This window comes from Pezoporus occidentalis, unplaced genomic scaffold, assembly GCF_034315485.1.
Source record: "Pezoporus occidentalis ecotype Australia unplaced genomic scaffold, CSIRO_AGI_Poc_V1 ctg66, whole genome shotgun sequence".
NCBI classification, from domain to species: Eukaryota; Metazoa; Chordata; class Aves; order Psittaciformes; family Psittacidae; genus Pezoporus; species Pezoporus occidentalis.
This window is the reverse complement of record NW_026916009.1, coordinates 2,421,856-2,440,081: the sequence shown is the minus strand read 5'-3', so window position 1 is coordinate 2,440,081 and position 18,226 is coordinate 2,421,856. Positions and strand designations below refer to the sequence as shown.

General features: G+C 36.2%; 1 protein-coding gene across 2 annotated transcripts in view; it reads left to right on the top strand.

Moving 5' to 3' along the window:
• The window catches only part of ITGA4 (integrin subunit alpha 4), a 36,543-nt gene that overhangs the window by 14,342 nt on the left and 3,975 nt on the right, over positions 1-18,226 (top strand). For both annotated transcript variants that reach the window (XM_062640688.1, XM_062640687.1), the window contains exons 11-24: positions 2,112-2,206; positions 2,539-2,629; positions 3,658-3,703; positions 4,067-4,221; positions 6,018-6,172; positions 9,326-9,475; positions 10,689-10,765; positions 13,450-13,600; positions 14,391-14,489; positions 14,943-15,022; positions 15,341-15,427; positions 15,974-16,064; positions 16,716-16,823; positions 17,092-17,211. In XM_062640688.1, coding sequence (XP_062496672.1) covers positions 2,112-2,206; positions 2,539-2,629; positions 3,658-3,703; positions 4,067-4,221; positions 6,018-6,172; positions 9,326-9,475; positions 10,689-10,765; positions 13,450-13,600; positions 14,391-14,489; positions 14,943-15,022; positions 15,341-15,427; positions 15,974-16,064; positions 16,716-16,823; positions 17,092-17,211 — 1,505 coding nt within the window. The remainder of the gene's footprint in view (positions 1-2,111; positions 2,207-2,538; positions 2,630-3,657; positions 3,704-4,066; positions 4,222-6,017; positions 6,173-9,325; positions 9,476-10,688; positions 10,766-13,449; positions 13,601-14,390; positions 14,490-14,942; positions 15,023-15,340; positions 15,428-15,973; positions 16,065-16,715; positions 16,824-17,091; positions 17,212-18,226) is intronic.

Sequence of the window (18,226 nt, the reverse complement as noted above, 5' to 3'; positions counted from 1 at the left end):
ATAAGTTGACTTTTCTTTTCTAGGCCACTGTTGTGAAATACAGCTATTTCACAGTCATTGATGTGTAATACCAAGAGGTTAGGTTCTGTTGCTTTAATACAGAGCATGACCACAAGGTGATAACATAATCTGTTACTCCAAGTGCTGGACTTCTAGTAGAATTCTTCATCCTGTTTTAGAGATCTGAGACAATGGTTGGGGAACAATCTGGTGATATTTTTTTTTTTTTTAACATCATAAATAAAAGTTACACATTGAGTCAAGATCTGCTTCCAATAGGAAGCACTAAATAGATGGAGATAAGGAAAACAACCTGCAAGTTGGGAGTCTATTGTGGGACTACTTCTCAGTCAAGCCCTCAGATAAACCATGAATTGCCTAGCAAGGTTTGCCAGTAGACAGAGAACACAGGGACGGACTTCAGTGGCCATCCCCCAGTGGCAAATTCAGAATGTTAATGGGGCTCTGAGGGAGGTTTTTGTTCCTGTTGTCTATACAGGAGGTTCTGTTTCGGGCATATAAAGTTAGATGCCTTAACAGAAGCAGAATATCCTCTCTTCCTTCCCCACCACCCAGGGTGAAACACCTTCTCTAAATATGATATGTGCTGCAATTTCTGTTGGTATTGTTCGGGTGGAACCTGCTCAGAGAGCAGAAACATTCAGTCTCCAGACTTGTGTCTGACTTCTGTGATAAGCATTGAAAGAGAATGCTGTGTGAAAGTTATAAAGATACTTTAGTACTAGGAAACAGATGAAAGGATGCAAGACAGGTTATAACATCTAGAATGACTCATGGCCTTGAATTTCCCTTCTGCTTCCAGTTAGGCTGCCTAAAATGTATTTGCTACAGAAAGCTGCATGGTCTGCTGCTCTTAGCTTCTTTTCTTCCAAGACCATTCACTAGCTGTTTAAGTAGCCTGCAAAACACAGCTGACTGGGAGGACTCCAGCTGCACTGAAGAAAGCAGAGGGGGCCTGGCCCAGTGGCTTCATTCATCTTGTCATGGTTTAAGACAAAAAGGAATGGCCAAAATTTCTGCCTGAAAAGCTGTCATGTGCTCCCTTCCAGCAGAAGGGCAGGCACAATACATGGTATGGGGACAGGCTAAAAACATGACAGGCATTTTCTACTGTTCAAAAATTTATAAGCAGTTTCAGTTTTTCCATCATCAAAACTTGGACTGTAGGCAGGGAGCTAATATCCTTTGTGAGAAACTGTCAGCTGTATCTTTATCAAGTTCATATCTTTATACTTCATAATTACCCTTTCTAATTGCAGGTACAATCTAGGGTTCTGTTTTCACTCTTCCCTTTGTTTTTGTGATTTTTTTTGGTTCTGTTCCATAACCTGCAAAGCTTGGAATAGTCATTCCCTTCTTATCTGGTCTCCTTATCCGTAAAGCAGTTCTTTTTTTTCCTTACCTCCTTTGATACCTTTTCCTTAAATTCTTGTTACATGTAGTTTCTCCTGTTTTGCATTACCTTCACAATTTTACACATAAGTTTCAGGTTTTGCCCCAAAACCTTCACAAACTATAAAGGAAATACTGTATCCAGAGGTAGGGCTGGGGAAGAGAGAAGTAAAATCAAATTAATAGCACCAAAGCAAAGTAGATGTATGACAGATAACATAATATAAAATTGGCATTCTGAAACTGCAGGGGGGAGGTGGAGCAAACAGGTGGATTACCTTTTTAAGGGAGCAAAAACATTGGGGTTGGGGGTAGTGAAGCAAATATTGAGAGTGGCAGTAGGAAAAGAAATTTTGCTAGACACAAAACGTATCCCTTTGAACAAACCAGCTACCTTCATTTCCTTATTTAATGCCTGTTCAAGCCTGTTATTAGCTGTTAAGGACATTTCATGTTAAAATAAATGGTTCATTTCAGGCAGCGTAGTAAGAGTACTTTTTGTGTTTCAGTGATTTAATCCATATGGGAATAGCAGATTGCAGGAAAATCATCATAGTTCTATGAATTCAAACAAGGGTTGTTTTTTTTGTTGTGGTGTGTTTTCTTTAGGGGGTGGGAGCAGTGTTCTTGTTTGGGTTGTTTTTTGAAGACCATGATACTTTTAACTAACCAACTGATAATTGTTTGTTTTTCCACAGATGTAGCAATTGGGGCTCCACACGAAGATGATCTAAAAGGGGTTATTTATATATACAATGGCAGGGAAGATGGAATAACACCATCATTTTCACAGGTACAATTTTTCAATTAAAAATAATCAGTCCAGAAAAACCTTCAGTTTCAAGAGGGTTCTCCATTTAACACTCAGACCATCTAAGGTACTTTAAAAGACTTCAGAATTAATCTGTAACAGAAAAAATAATTGTTTTGGAGGCCTTAGATAGAATTTATGGGATATAACACTTGCCAGTAATTGAGGAATATTACTTTCAGAGGTATACTTTCACAGGTAAGCATGTAACTGCCTTCAGCAGCAGGAAGGTTGTGCCAACATTTTTCATTGGAAATTGTAACTCAGGTTAGCTTTCCAAGAATAATTTTCCCTTCTATTTTTTTCCTTTTCAGAGAATACAAGGACATCAACTCAGTAGTTCTTTAAGCATGTTTGGACAATCCATAGCAAGTGCAATTGATGTAGATAACAACGGTTATCAAGGTAAATTAAACAAGTCTGTTTATTTTTCATTTTTAACAGAATAGAGATTCATGGGGGAACAACCTTACCATGCTACTTGTTATTTTAACAAAATCAAAATCTGTTACTAAGGTGACATATTACATGATCCCTTTTGAGAAGAAAAAAAAGAAAAAGAGCTATAGCTGAGGTGGTTTTGATGGGCATCTAGCTATTATTTAAGGACTGAGAATGATGTAGCAGTAAGGTAATAGTATACAAGAGGAAGAAAAGTGTAATTTTTACCTTTATGCAGCCATCTCATCGCTCATGTCACAACAGTTTGGGCACTGGAAGCATGTTTGCTGTCCAGCCCAGTGTGCTAACCTAAAAAACCTTTCTGTGTTCACGTAGTCTGGATTTTGCTAGGAGTCACTGAGCAACTTGATTCTCAGTTTGCATGAACAATGCATTAACCTAACTTGGGGCTCACAACATTGGATTAAGAGTCTTGTGGAGTTCTTGTGGGCATGACAGCAAAGTGCTAATTTGGTGTAAAAATAATTTAACTGGTTCTTAGTGTACAACTGTATTAAGCATATTGTCAAATTATGTCATTTTGCAGAGAAGCATTATGTCAGGTCAGGTGTTGCCTGCCCCTGAGGTTGTAAAAACATAAAGTGATGATGAAATGTATGTTCTGGCTCTGTTAACAGAAAAGCTATCCAGATTAATTTGTAATGCTTGGTTAAGAGGTAGTATGCAGGTAGCCTGCTGTCAGGTCACCTGTTGCTTACTGGTTTGGGAGTTGCATCCTCAAATCATCGTATTACCAATATCTGCAAGTCCAGCAAATTAGCACATAGCATTAATAGACAGTGGACAAGTATTGGAGGGATCAAATTCTAGACAGAGAACAGCTTTGAATATTACCATATGCTTTCTAATACATAAAGGACAAATGGTGCTTTAATGCTGACCAAAAGATGAATATGCTCCAAAATGCTTGTAACTGAGAAGTAATTCTTGTCGACAACTTATGCTTATTGATCTATTTTTTTTGTGTGCAGATGTAGCAATTGGTGCATTTCTCTCAGATTCTGCTGTGGTGCTGAGGTGAGATTGCTAAATTTCCGTGCTTCTAAAGATTATACAATTTAACTGTATTTTTAAATGTAATTTGATAAAACACACTGGTATATCATGATATTCTTCTTCTTGGTGTGTTGAACTTTGGGCATTAGGCTCTAGAATACTCTACTACTGAAACATTTAAGTAAGCACCCTGGGGGGGGGGGGGGGGGGGAATACAATTTTGAAACTTCTTGAGGCAGCAGATAATGTGCACACAGCTATTTGAAGCTATCTGAAAAAAACAGATAGCTTAAAAAATTATAAAAGACAAAAGTAGTTTCTGTCAGAGATTCTGAAAACTATTTCAGAAGTGTTTTGTGAACATTAACTCTTTTCTATTTTTAGAACAAAACCAGTGGTAATTGTTGACGCTTCTTTAAAACATCCAAGTTCAATAAATCGCACTAATTTAAACTGCATGGAAAATGACCAGCCTGCAGTCTGTATGAATTTGAAGATATGCTTTACCTATACAGGACGAGAAGTGCCTGGATATATTGGTAAGCTACCTGGAAAAAAAGTCCAGCATAGGTGTTCAATTTAAATTAACCTATTTACAGAATGTTACTCGTATTTTGTGGACCATTAATTAGTGATGTTAAAAGGGTGAGATATTGTGAGGATGAAGGTGGAACTCCAAGTTGTCTATTGCAACAGTTATCTGAAATATTTATGGCAACCAGTTTAGACAAACAAAGACTAATTTTTAGCTAGCTAGCTACATTGTGACGGAAAGAGTTCAGCTGGGGCTGTGCACAACCATGCAATAATATTTTCACATGGTTTTTGCAGCACTGCTAAAGCAGCAGCATCATAGGTTAATTCAGGTACCTGAATTAACTTACTTAGCAAGTGGTGTGATTGGATTCACACTCATGCTTCTGAACAAACATGGTAATGATGCCATTTTAGATGGTCTCTTTCATAGCACCATAAGAACTAGGACCAACATTTTGACAGGTTTTTGAATGAAATCGTATCCTATTAGGGTTCATGAAGAATAAGAGCACACTTACTTTGTGAACACTTCCTTTTACATAGTTGCCCTGGGACTGTATTCTTGTTTTGCACAGGACTCAACAGGAGTGCTTGTCTGAGCTTTCCACATGCAAATGTATGGGCTGTTGCTTTGCAATTAGGCAGGGAATTAATGGTGGGTGAATGTCTTAATGTTGAATCAAATGGATTATTCAGCATGATACTCCCATGTCCTCTAAAAGCAGTTATGGACCAAAGAAAGACATGGACCAAACCCTATGGGACCACTGTAGGACCACTTTCTTCCACTTAGTAACAGAGAAAAAACATTCCCTTCATAAAGCATATCAAGGACCTGATCATACAATTATGGAACATTATGCAAAAGAGGGAGTCCTACCATAAGTCCTGAAAAATATATCTTGTATTTTATATAATGCATATTTTGCTTTTGGCACAAACTGACATTGCTTGAAGCGATACCTGTTGGAGGGCATATTCATGGTGAAATTATTTAAAATAATGTACTGTCTAAATTTGATTGTATTGCTTGGGTGCTTTTAATCTACTTGGCACATAAGCTATTTGTAAGCTACAAACAGCTCTGCAAGTACATGGTATATAAAATTAAATTTTTAAAATCTTCTGTATGAAAATATACAATATCCTTTAGGAATACATTACACAGAACACATCAAACAATGAACTGCAAAGTTTCAAGTTCGGATCTTTTAAAATTCATATACGTTGTGGAAGATGAGCAGTCAGACTGGATTGGCCTGGCTGGATTTGAACGTGGCTTTGAACTGAAAGAGAAAAGACTAGAGGAAATTCTAGATATCCTAACTCTGCTTTTGGCAGAGATTAAGAAGTAATACATCAGTAGTGCTCTGAAACTTATATCATAGCAGTTCATGTTAACTTGAAAAGAACTGTGAAGTTAAACAGTATTCATCAGTGTCTGCTGACTTAATATGTTTTGTCAAAATTTAATGTCGGCCCTGTAAGTAACTGGAGCAGGTTTTCTTTAAATAGATTCTGGTAGAAAACTATAAATATAATTTGACAAAACTAACCCTGATGTAAAAGCACGTTTCAGGGATCAGTCATGATGCAGTCAACTTTCAAAGGACTAGAAGTGTTCATTAAGTATGGATTTGTGTCAGAGTTTTTAAGCAGAGCATTTCATATTACAGAACATAACTTAAGGAAGTGAGTCAGAAGATGTGATTTCTATCATAAATTCATGAAAATTATAACACTTTTTTATAAGTTTTTATGACTTATTTTCCCTGGACTGCTTTATTTTATTTTGCAGTGCTGCTTTATAATCTGAGTGTTGATGTGAACCGAAGAGTAGATACACAAGCAAGATTTTACTTTTCCTCCAATGGAACATCTGATACAATCTCAGGAAATGTAAAGATTTACAGCAAGAATACTGCCTGCAAAGATCATCCAGCATTTATGAGGGTAATGTAATTTTGAGTATGTATAACCCTGTAAATCCTTTGTTCTCCTTTGAAAAGCACACCTGCTGTAAAAGAATCAATTATGTTTACAATTGCATCGCATAATTTTGGAAGTAAAATATTTCTGTTTATAAATTCCACAGTTAATATATTTTAATTCTGAAGCTTTCTCAGCTTTCTGTGAGGAAGTCAATCTGCCATCATTTATGTCAGTGAAGAATGTGCATAATCATCATCATCACAGTGATGAAGTAGGACATGAGCATTTTTGACATTTTTTCACCCTTTTTATGGATGACAGATCATAGATTGAGGCCTATATGGAGCAACCAACAAGATAGGGTCTAACATATTTTTCTGCTGAACATTTTTGATGGAACTTTCCTATGTACTCATTAATTTGAACTTGTAGTTACACAGAGAATATGTTTATTATTTTGTCATTTTTAGCTATTTCAAAGAGTACATATATGGTTTTGCTCCCCTTTTTACCGTGAGTAGGTGAGGTAGACTCACCCAATAAGGAAAGAACCTGTTCCTGATCCATAGGAAATGAAATGAAGATGATTGGTAGAAGCAAGTCTCTAATTACAGGTTTATAGCATGGTCTGGTTTGCGCGTTTTTTGCAAGCAGCCAAAGGCTAGCAGGGTGTGAAGAACAACACTTGCTTGGAGTTGTTTGATTTTAATCCTGCAAGGGATGCAGCATTCCCCAAGGAAAATACTCAGAGCATCAACAGGTAGAAACAGGGTACGAAGAGCGCTCACGATAGTTTCATGAATGAACTTAGAGTTCAATAAGAATGTGCACTGTGCTGGAAAGTAATTTCTCTATTCCTCTGCTCAAAAAAGAGAAGCTTATATGTCTTTCTCCTGGACATACCAACCTGAAATCTGGACCAGATTAGTAGTGACAGTGGTTACTCTCTCTGTGAAGGGGTAGAGACAGCTTCGTTGTAGAAGGAATCTGTTAGTAGAAATGATTCACAGGAGAAGCCACAGAGATGGAAGTGCTGCCAGGGCAAGTGGGCATTTGGCAGGAGGCTGTTGGAGGCCTGCAAGGTGTCAGATACCCAGAGAGGCTTGTACCAGCATCAAATAATAGAGATGGTACCAACTATTCAGCAGGAGGAAGTTGGCTGTTGGCTTCTCCAGAAGTAGAGTTTGATCCAACAGCAACCATCCTTTTAAATAGAGGATGGTACTGACTTGGAGCTAGTTAAGAATCTAGCCAGTAAGAATTTAACTGCAATAGTAGTCTCAAAGTCACTGTTGCCTTGGAGGAAATGAACCATGCTTGATATATCCTTCTGAATGAGGGACCAATCTAGAGTGTAAGAACAACTGCAAACAGGACAAAGATATTTTTAAGGCCATTCACTGGACAAGAAAAACTTAATCACTTTTATTCTTTCTTAGAAGCTTGCTAATTGCACCAAAAATTTTGGAGAATAAATGGGAAGAACTTGAAATCCTAAACCATAATCAAACACTAAAAACCAGTGGACACGGAGGAACCGCATGTTTTTTACACACAGAAAAAAACAGACTTACAACCTCTAAGACCATAGCTAAGGGGAAAAGAATTTAAAGAAATATTAAGGCCAGGAAATATTTAGATGTAAGGGGAAACAAGGGTAGTAAAATAATGGACTAGTTTGCCTAGCCTTTTCTTTAAAATCCTCAAGGTAGCAATTCTGTGACCTTTTGAAACCAGCATGTATTAGGATGATTGGTGTGGCTGATCCTGCACGGAGGCTGGGAAATAGACTCAATTCTCTACAGCTACAAAAAAAAAAAAAAACAAACAAAAACCTGCAGGGGAGAAGTTTTCCATGTATTTTTCTTCTTCCTTCCTTTTACTTGCCGTTTGTTTGTTTACTTGCCATTACAAGCCAATTCTTCATGACAAAGCTTCAGGGTAGAAAGCAAAGTTTACGTTATCCATTGGAAGATAGTCCAGATGCATCTCCACTGGTCATTGCACCTAAGTGAATGTTACTTACAAGAGCAATAGCAAATTGCCACTTACTTTTAAGAATTTTGTAAGCCAAGAGAGATTTGACTGACAGCTGACCTTATGTACCAGCTTCAGTAGATATTTCTGTAGGAGGAAGGATAAGATTTGTCTTATCACATCCTGTAGTCTATTTTTTCTCTGTATAATTCAATTTTCTTTTTAATTCTTAATTAATAGCATTATAAGCATCTCCTTTTACCCATTGAGGTTTCTGTACTTATATGAAGCTTCTAAAGTTAAGTGTGAATGTCTGTCAAGTACAGTCCTTGCAAGAGATGAAGTATGTTTTATGTATTTTGAGTAAAGACTAATTAATAGCTAATTAGTGTAATGGCAGTAATACAAAACAGATGCAGAGAAGACCTTGTGGAAAATTATTATGAATATGTGATTTGGCCAAAGCAGGCTTGCAGATAAGAATTAAAGTAGTGGCCATGTGGAGGGACAATCAGTGTCTGTCTCTTACACTTAGGGACTAATTTAACCAGGTTTGCTATTGTTAGTACTGGTGCTTCAAGCTGTTCAATTTTCACAAGTAGGCAGTTTGGGCTCTGATCTGCAACATTCCTACACAGTCAAGCCTTCATGTACAAAATGGTCATTTACTGAAGAGTCGAATCTTTTCTAATACAGAACAGGACACAAAGAGGCAGAAAAATAAAATGCAGTCATGATCTGATTTAGTGGTCCTGTGAGAGAACTCCTTTTGATTTCATACAGAAAAATCCCTGGGTTTTGTCTGGCAATGTCCCACTGGTTAACTTTCTCAATTTCAGCCAACTTTTTCCTATTTTTCTCTTTGGGCAGTACAGCATTTCATGGGTAAGGCAGTATTATTAACAGAAATAGGTTCACTAATTGAGTAAGACTTCTTTTAATAAAAGAATTTTCCATTCTGAAATGCCAGATGCTGTCTTTGATTGATTATGCTTTTCTGTGTTTCTGATTACCTCTTTCAGCGACAAAGATTTCTGGGAAAGTATGTAAGCTGTATGGCATATGAAATTATTTTACATGTAAAATAAAATAAGTGTTCCTGTTTAAGTTAGTTCTAGGGAGCCTTATAATCTTTAAAACATAAGCACACATGTCTTGTTTTATATGATTAACTCATTAGGTTTCCAATTTTCATAGAAAGATGTAAGGGATATCTTGACTCCTGTACATGTTGAAGCAAGTTATCAGCTGAGGCATCATATTCTACAAAAGAGAAATAGTCAAGAATTTTCACCACTTCAGCCTGTTCTTCAACAGAGGAAAGAGAAAGATGTTATAGTAAGCAAGGTTAGTGTATGAGTTTTCCTTTTTTTTTTCCAATGCAGCAAGTAAATACTCATGTTTTAATCTTCAGTGGAAAAAAAAAAAAGCTTCAAACTTCCATAGCATGTGAAGGAATGCATTTTCCAGACCAGCATCTAGTGCCTTGATCTTAATTATTAAAGCAGTATGCAAAAAAATGCCTAATTTGTCATTAAAAAAAAAAATCTTTGTAGAACTGGTATAAAATTTGTATTATGGTTTAAAAAAAAGTTATGTGTGAGAACTTGCAGGAATGTATAATATTAGATACCTCAGAACACACAGGTATGAAATTCGGTCTTTGAAGTATCAATTCTTTTTCAAGTACACAGGATGAGTCACTTTCCAGTATAAAATTAATCTTTAAAATTGTGTTAGTATTAATCTTGCTGGTATTAATCTTGAAGTGTTCTGATGATGTTGCTGAAATATTAGTCCTGTGAAGGTATTGCAGGTTTTGCACCGCAAAGTCGGGGGGGGGGGGAGGTATTCTGTATCCTTAAATGATTATGAGATTAAATTCTTAAAAAAAAAAAGGCAAACAAACAAAAAAGCCAACACCAAAACAACTTAGTTCATAGACTTAAGAGAAAGTCAGGATGCTCTGCATTTTTAACTACTGAATGGTCATAGATAGGACTTTTAACAAACAGTGAGCTTCATGTAATTCAGAACTCTGAGATATATATCTGTTCTTTTCTTCCTTTTCATTTTCACTCAGAATTTTGTTTGAGAAACCTCAGAGTTAAAGAGGGTGTTGTTGAATATAGTGACATAAATGTGCTCTATAGCAAACGGATAACCAAGGCACAGACACGTGACTCACAGTGCCTCCAGTCTCATCAAACCTTATTTGCAGTATGATAAGTAACCTTTGTGTAATGGAACTCTTGCAAAAGTTAATGTGCTGTGTCATACAAGAGACTGCAGACCTCAGTTCTGGATTCTCTAAAATGCTTTACACTTTTTAAGTACTAAGTTTAAAAAATCAGCTGAACATACACCCACTGGTTTAACTGAGACACAGCATGTGTTTGGTAAATGGCAAATCGTAGCCTGATTGAATTGGTTTTAGGAGCAAGAGCTATTAGCCAGTTCCATGTACTGGGTAACAGCTGATAGGTTTCTTTGGAAATACTTTTAGTCACTATAATATGTATAACACACTAAAGTGCCCCTTTTTGTTTGTCTTTTATAGTTTGTTTTTGCAAGATTTTGCTCCCAAGAAAATTGTTCTGCTGACTTGAGAGTTTCTGGGAAAATTGCTTTTCCAAAGTAAGTATAATGTGGCTCTCATTATTCTCTTTTGAAAGAGGTTCAGTAAAATTTTATCTAAATTATTTCTTAATCCTTTGTGTGTTTAAAAACTTTAATTTGCAGAAGTAGACTATGGATATGAGGAATGAAGCTGTGTTTAGTTGAAGAATATTTTAAAATTGTAAATCTTCCAGGAAATGCAACAGAAATGTGTAAAATTGAAGAACTGTCTTGCATAATTAGAATACCTTAAAGCTCATAAAATATATCTTCACAAAAAGGCAAACTTGTATTCTACACTTTGTATATAACTGGGCTAAGATACAGGGCACAATACGTACTCAATATGTAGACATCATAGCTATGGTTAAATTGATAAGCTGTCAATTATTTCAGCTGCTCTTATGAAGACATTGTACTTGCACTGTAGAAATAAGATACTTTGGTTTTATACTAAGACATGACTATATTTATTATTTCAATTACCAATTAATTAAGTGGCTCTTTTTCCTTATTCATCTTTTTGGTTTTATACTGCTGATTGAGACACCAGATGGTTGAGTATTATGTGAGGTTCAGACTTCCTTTCCCTACATGAATTAGATTTCGTTTTCCTAAATTAATTTTGTTTTGTGATCTTTTTTTTTTCTCATTAACACCCCTAATTTTTTTGACATACCCTTCAATGTGTTTCAGTTTTCCCATTCTTTCCAATTAGGTATCATATTTAAATCCTGTATTATACAAGATAATTAGTGCACTTTCAAAGTATTCAAATACAGTTATTATTGTCTTGCAGAATCTATTATACCAAGCAATATTAACAAGTATATACACTTAGATTCAGCACCATCTTTTGAAAGTTTTAAGCCATGTACCATCGTTTCTATTCAGAATGAATTTTAATTGTCTAAGTTATATTTTGTCATCACAACCTTTTTCTTTTTTTGAATATTATCCTTCAAAGCAAGAAACATGGGTTGTTTGCATGCAAAAAGAGAAATTGTACCTGTTGTAAAGCTCAGCTTGCTAGGTATTTTGTGTGTGACCTGGATTTTCTTGTGTGACTCATCACCTTTAAAGTTGATTCTACTTTAATCAAGATACTACACTGAACAACCTAAAATGACACCAAAAGATGCTGACAATCCCATAATGCTAATTAATCACACCTGTGTGATCCTAAGCACAAGCATTTTCATCTACACAGATTTCAGAATAAGAGTAGTATCTTTCTGCCTACTTTAATGCATAGCCTGTAGCATGAGTCTGAAGCCCTTTTATTTTCTTGGGCTTGAAGGTTATTTTATTTCAGCAGTCATAAACTTCTCAGACTCGGCAGCATTTCTATTCATGCCATTAGCGATACAATTGTGTAAGGACTTCAAAACTCTAAGAAAGGAAAACAGATTACAACATACCTGCTTGGCATTAGGTTATCAGCAGCAGATTTTCAGTGTAAATAAACAGGCTAAATATCTTGATAAAGTGTGAAGTATCACCTTAAATTGCATTGGGCCCCTAGAATCTCGATTAAAAACTAGTTAGCTGTGAAGCATTAATTTATTTTGTCTAGACAGGATGCATTCATTATCCTTGAACAGCAAAGCAAACACTTTAAGTCTTAAAAGAATGAAATCAAATACGGATGTTAAAGTAATGCTTTACTTACTGAGTTGAGTCTTCGTGTAGACACTATCATGTTTTGTTTAAATCTCTTAGATTTTGGCCTGCTTGGTAAATTTCCAGTCTGCATCATGCATTTTTTTAATGAAGAATGAAATATGATTACCAGGGAAAAGCTCTAGTTCAGCTTTGTTGTAGTCCCAGATGTGCACCTGGTGCTTTTGTGTACTTGTGTGTTAAGCTGGGAGGCATCTTCGTGACAGCAGCTTGTTAATGAGCTTAGCTTTAATGAATAGAAGATGACTGAACAGTAAGCATGTAACTAGTAAAAGAACTTTAAAATTTAACCTAAACCTAATCAAGCAACTGAAATGTTAACGGTGTGTTTTTCTTTAATTCGCTTTTGTCTTGGAACCTATCTGCTTATGTCGTGCTTTTACCTTCTGTTGCTTTTCTAAGTGCCAGCTTCTTTCCCAAAGGTGTTTAGAGACTAATGCTTTGGTTTCCAGCCAAAATATCTGATAAATGTCTCTTTCTAGGCAGCCTTTCTACAAGTCTTAATTAAACTTTAATGTCAAGCTGAAGTTTACTTTTAGCCCCCCACAGGTTGTCTGTACTTGTAACATGATTATAGAATACTGCATAGATCATAAGATAGGCATGTTCATTTGCCATTTTTGTGACCTGCTTCATGGTACTTCAATATATACTTTGAGTACAAAGGGTGAATTTGAAAATAATGTTTGAAAAAACTAGCAGTAGCAAATTGTTGTTCTTGGCTGTGAAGGAAAGGACCCATCTTGTAAAAGCCAGAAGCACAACTGGTCTGACAGCAGTTTTCTTGCTCTTGCATTAATAATAACCTCAAGCCTTAAAAAGGACAATGCTGAAATTGACTGGCATAACTGGTGTAGTACCTTCAGTTACAAGACTGAGTAAAAGCTTTCCCAGTGGTCTCCAGCTGAACTTGTCAGAACCAAATGAAATTAACTGAAAGAGCAGTGGAGGGAAATTTTTGCATGCAGGCTGTATATAGAAATACTTTTCACTTACATTATAATTAAACTTTTTTATAGGCCTCATGATAAGAAAACATATCTTGCTGTTGGAAGTATGAAGACTTTGTTGTTGAACATTTCTCTGCTCAATGCTGGAGATGATGCGTATGAAACTGTTCTCCACATTCAAATCCCTAAAGGTCTTTATTTCATCCGAATTTTAGAATTGGTAAGAACAAAAGAATTTGTCAAACAGGAGTCCTTTGAGATTTTCCCTTTTCAGCCAGACATTTTTCAAATTATGTTAATGGATTGTTGAGTTTCTTTAGATACTGACAGCCTACACACATTTCCTCCTCCCCAGAAAAAACTGACAAAACTCCAGTTTTTAATTTCTGAGATTTATAGCTACCTAAACCATGTGCAACTTAATCAATACAGGTGACTTAAATCATTTCAATAACAAGATGTGATAGTAACAACTAACAGTAAGGATAAAAAAAAAAGGTTTCTAAAAGTATTTCAGTATTGTAAGGTCCTTTCCAACCCTAACCATTCTATGATTCTATGTTGTGGGTACTTCTTGTGTGATGATCATGCTTTCAGTGATCACAAAGATCTCTGAATCTGCCATTTTTCACAGTTACAGTCTTATGAAGAAATAACAAATCTAATTGTTCTCTCTTTCTGCCTTTTTAAAATAACTGCTCTCTGTGTAGAATCCCCCCAACACCTTTTAGAGGTTGGCTTTAAACTTGAGTGGGTCTGGGTGTGATGCATATGCCTTAGCTTCACTATTAGCAAACAGAAGATGAAGTAACAGGATACAATAATAAAAACAAGGATACATTAAAGCAGTAATGAATAATACAAATGCTGTGTATATCTGCATCAGTGAAATAACAAACGCCTAGTTCAAGGAAATATAAACCACCCAATTTCAGCATGTGCATGTATTGTGAAATGTGGGGGGGTGGGGGGAAAGGTGTTAATCATTAATAACTTGTCCTTTGTTTTAGGAAGAAAAACAGATACATTGTGATGTATTAGATAAAGAAATTCATGCAGTGAAACTTGAGTGCAGCGTTGGTTGTTTATATGTAGATCAGAAATCAAAGGTAAGCTATGTATGGCTATGTATGAAGTTCCAGCTTTAAAGAAACCCTGAATATGTTACGAGGCTTTTCAGGGAGGGGAAAAAACCTTTATTTCTCAGAATCTCTCCTTCATTCCTACTAATGTCTTTTATTACGCTGGTGTTGGAACCTCTCTGCTACTTTTAAAATCAGGTGCCTAAACACTTTCTGGAGCAATTCATTACGGGACAACATCGTTTGCATTATGCATCAACCGATCGTACTTGGCTTACTAGATAAGTGAGCTGACTAAGGCTGTGAACAGATGTGTTAGGTCAATAGAAAGGAGTAGAAGACTCGCAAAGCAAGTATTTTCTTAGTTCTGAGTGTTTTTTACAGCAGGAAATTCTAAATGAGTTCAATAAGATGTTTTTATTTAAACTCTGTTAAAGCACACTATAATGCGATATAAAGAAAATTTTATTTGTTCTACAGCTGGATTTTAGTTTTCTCTTGGATGCAAGCTCATTTACCAGAGCAGAAGAAGACCTCAACATCATCATTAATGCTACCTGGTAAAGTCCAATGAAAAATGCTTAATGAAAAATAGTACTAGCTTTGGAAAACAGAGGAGGGAACACTGGAAAGACTTAACAAAGCACAAATGCAAGAAAGCACAGGGGTTGCAAATTTGTAGAGAAAGAAAAATCACAAAAAAACCCAGATAATAGATATTTAAGTAATGAGCTGGTTTCTGCCTGTATAGAATTTTACTTTTAAAAAAATATTTTTGTTTTAAAAAGCTGGGAGTCTGTTTAATATTTGTTTATAGAAGTAATGTGTAGCGTTTGATGCTGCATTTGTTACACTCATTTTTCTCTCCGTTTTTATAGTAAAAATGAAGATGGGAGCATGTTGCTGGATAACACGCTAACTTTAGCTGTACCTCTAAAATATGAGACCGAGTTAAATGCTCATGGGTAAGTCAGCTCTTGCTATACCTGCATATCTGTAGAACTGTTGCCTTGGTACCTTGTACAAAGCTTTTAAGCAGAAGTGTGGTACAGCTGAAAATTCCTGGTTAATAAACTGGCACAGCTATCCTGGGGTCTGACCCATACACTTCTAGCATCTTCTTTCCAGTACGGTGAGATGACACCAGTGATATCTGTGGTGCTTTGATCTTGTCTCTTAACAGACTAATATTTTTTTAAGAATTGGAACTTTTTTTTTCTATTGAAAGGTATTTAATAACAGCACAGCAGATCCTCAGACCATATTCTGGGTGTGTTGTGTGGTATAGATTTGGAAGAGGATTTATGACTACTTCTGAATTATTTTTCTTTTGTCCTTTAAAGAGGAAAAAGCACAAAGATAGAGGACTTCTACTTAGTGTTCCTAGATTTACTTACATGCAAACTTGTGTATTTCCTTAGAACCTATCTTATTGGACATACCACGGAGCAGAAAGTTAAGCTAATGATTTTTAGCAATTATATTAATTAAAAACTTCTAAACTATTGTAGATTCGTATCACCGGCTTCGTTTGTTTATGGAACAAATGAGAAAGATTCCCCACTTACGTGTATGAAGGAGAGTATCAACTTCACTTTCCATGTAAGAGTTCTCCCTTGTCAACCCTATTATCCTTGTTTTGAAGGTTAAAACTTAGATTTCCAGTGTATCTAAAGACAATCTGCACAGTCACTAAGGGAAGTGGTGAAGAGTACAAGGGAATGGTGAGCAACTTCTGTGCATCAGTGATGAGAAGTAGCTGTTAGTCCCTCTTTAAATGCTTTTTCTGGTCTGGATAATCTTCCACTGAGTGGTCAGAATAAAAATGCTTAGCAGAAGCAGGTCTGAAAGAGCTAGAGCAGTTCTGACTTGCCAATTCTTTCATTACTTAATACTTAAAAATAATTAACTTATGGTAAGAAAAAGGAACTAGGAGCTCCTTATAAGAGGATCTGTAAGGTATCAGATTTGTCTCCAGTGGCTTAAAAGGAGGAGTTAGACATTAATCTCTCCTAGTTCCTGTTGCATATTCTGGAAGGTGGTCTGTATGACCTCAAAGTAGCATCGCAGATTAGCACTGCTTGCTCATTGGGTGCAGAGGAGTGAGGAGTTCAGGACACCTACACAATGAGTAAAGCAAAATGTTACAACTCCTACCAGAATCCACTTTCATGACAGCACAGCAATTCAAGTGCTACCCCATTCTGTTAGGTTTTATGTACTTACACTCCTTATAACTTTCTTCCCCTCAAGGTTATCAGTGCAGGACCAAGCATGGCTCCAAATACAGCCTTAGAAATAATGATACCTAATGCTTTTCCACCCAATAACTTCAGATTATTCAACACATTGGATATCAAGGTAAGCACAGGTTACTTGATATAATTTTATTAGCCATATCAATTCTATGAAAAAGAGAAACAGCACAGCAGAACTAGGTACTAATACAGGCTCAGGTTCTTAGCTATAGTGAAGCAGAGTGAACAGGATATTCTTCAGCCCCATGTATTTTATAGTTCTGAAGGTAGAATTTACATTCCTTTTGAGCTTCTGGCCTTTCAGAAATCTGTATTCTGCTTAGTAGCTGATGTTTAAATTCTAACAATGATGATGATGTTTTTGTTTCCAGACAACAGTTGGAGAGTGCTCCTATAATAAATATTCCAGAAACTGTAGTGTGGCAGAAAAAAATGAAAACATATTAAAGGATGTTGTCACATTCTTTTCAAAGTCTGCTAAGAGACAAATGGTAAGTTCTCTCTCTTAGCATCAGTGGGAAGTAAATGACTGCATGAATGAGCCTTAAGACAACAGTATCTCTTCCAAGGATTTGTGGTGGGACCTGTGATACACTCAGCATAGTCATAAGTAACTTCAGTGAAAGAGGTGAGAGCTCGGATGAGAGAGTTGATTAATGACACATCACTGAAGTCAGTTTAGATGACAGTCACCTACAAAGAACTTCCAAAGGCTTATGCAACAGAATGAGTGGGCAAACAGAATGGCAGATGAAATTCAAATCAAAAATTATGCATGGGGGGGGGGGGAAGAGTCATAATTTTAATTACATGAAGTATGCAGATCAAATATTCATTGGTTTCTTCACACCAAAATTGTGCCATCAACTGTCAAAAATGGGAGCCAAGTTATTTAAAAACATAAAGAAAAAAAAAAAAGGCAAAAGTAGGACTTATGGTGGAACTTTTTACAGAAGGGTGCTGTGAATGCTAATAAGTGAATTCCAAGGAAGGCTATACAAGTGAATGGAACTGAAAGTCATTAAAAATTTAAAAATATAAGGAAATATTTATTGGCTCATGACGTTCTTAATAAAACTATTTGGGAGGCTGGAAGAATATTGTACATGTCTGCCCTGTCCACGCTCATCCTTCTGTATACCTACTTACAGACCCTGCTGGATATTTGAGACTTGACTATGTAGTAGTCCAAACCAGAAATGCTGTTCTAGTGTTGTATTTTGAGGGTTAGTTCTCATAGACATCTGTGTCCTGCAATCTGTATTTGATGAAGTACAGTTTTGTTTAACATTTTCATCTTAGAAAGAAGCTGGACACTTTAAAATGTTAATTAGGGACTTCAAGTAAGCACAGTACAAGGAACATCAACCAATGTTTGAGACAACCTGCACTAGAATATCAAATCGGAACTCAGGCAGTGCAGTCTTGGACAAGGAATATACTCATGTACAGGCTTGCTTTTTTTGTCTAATCCAAGCATGAGAGAAATGCTGCTAGCTGTCAGTG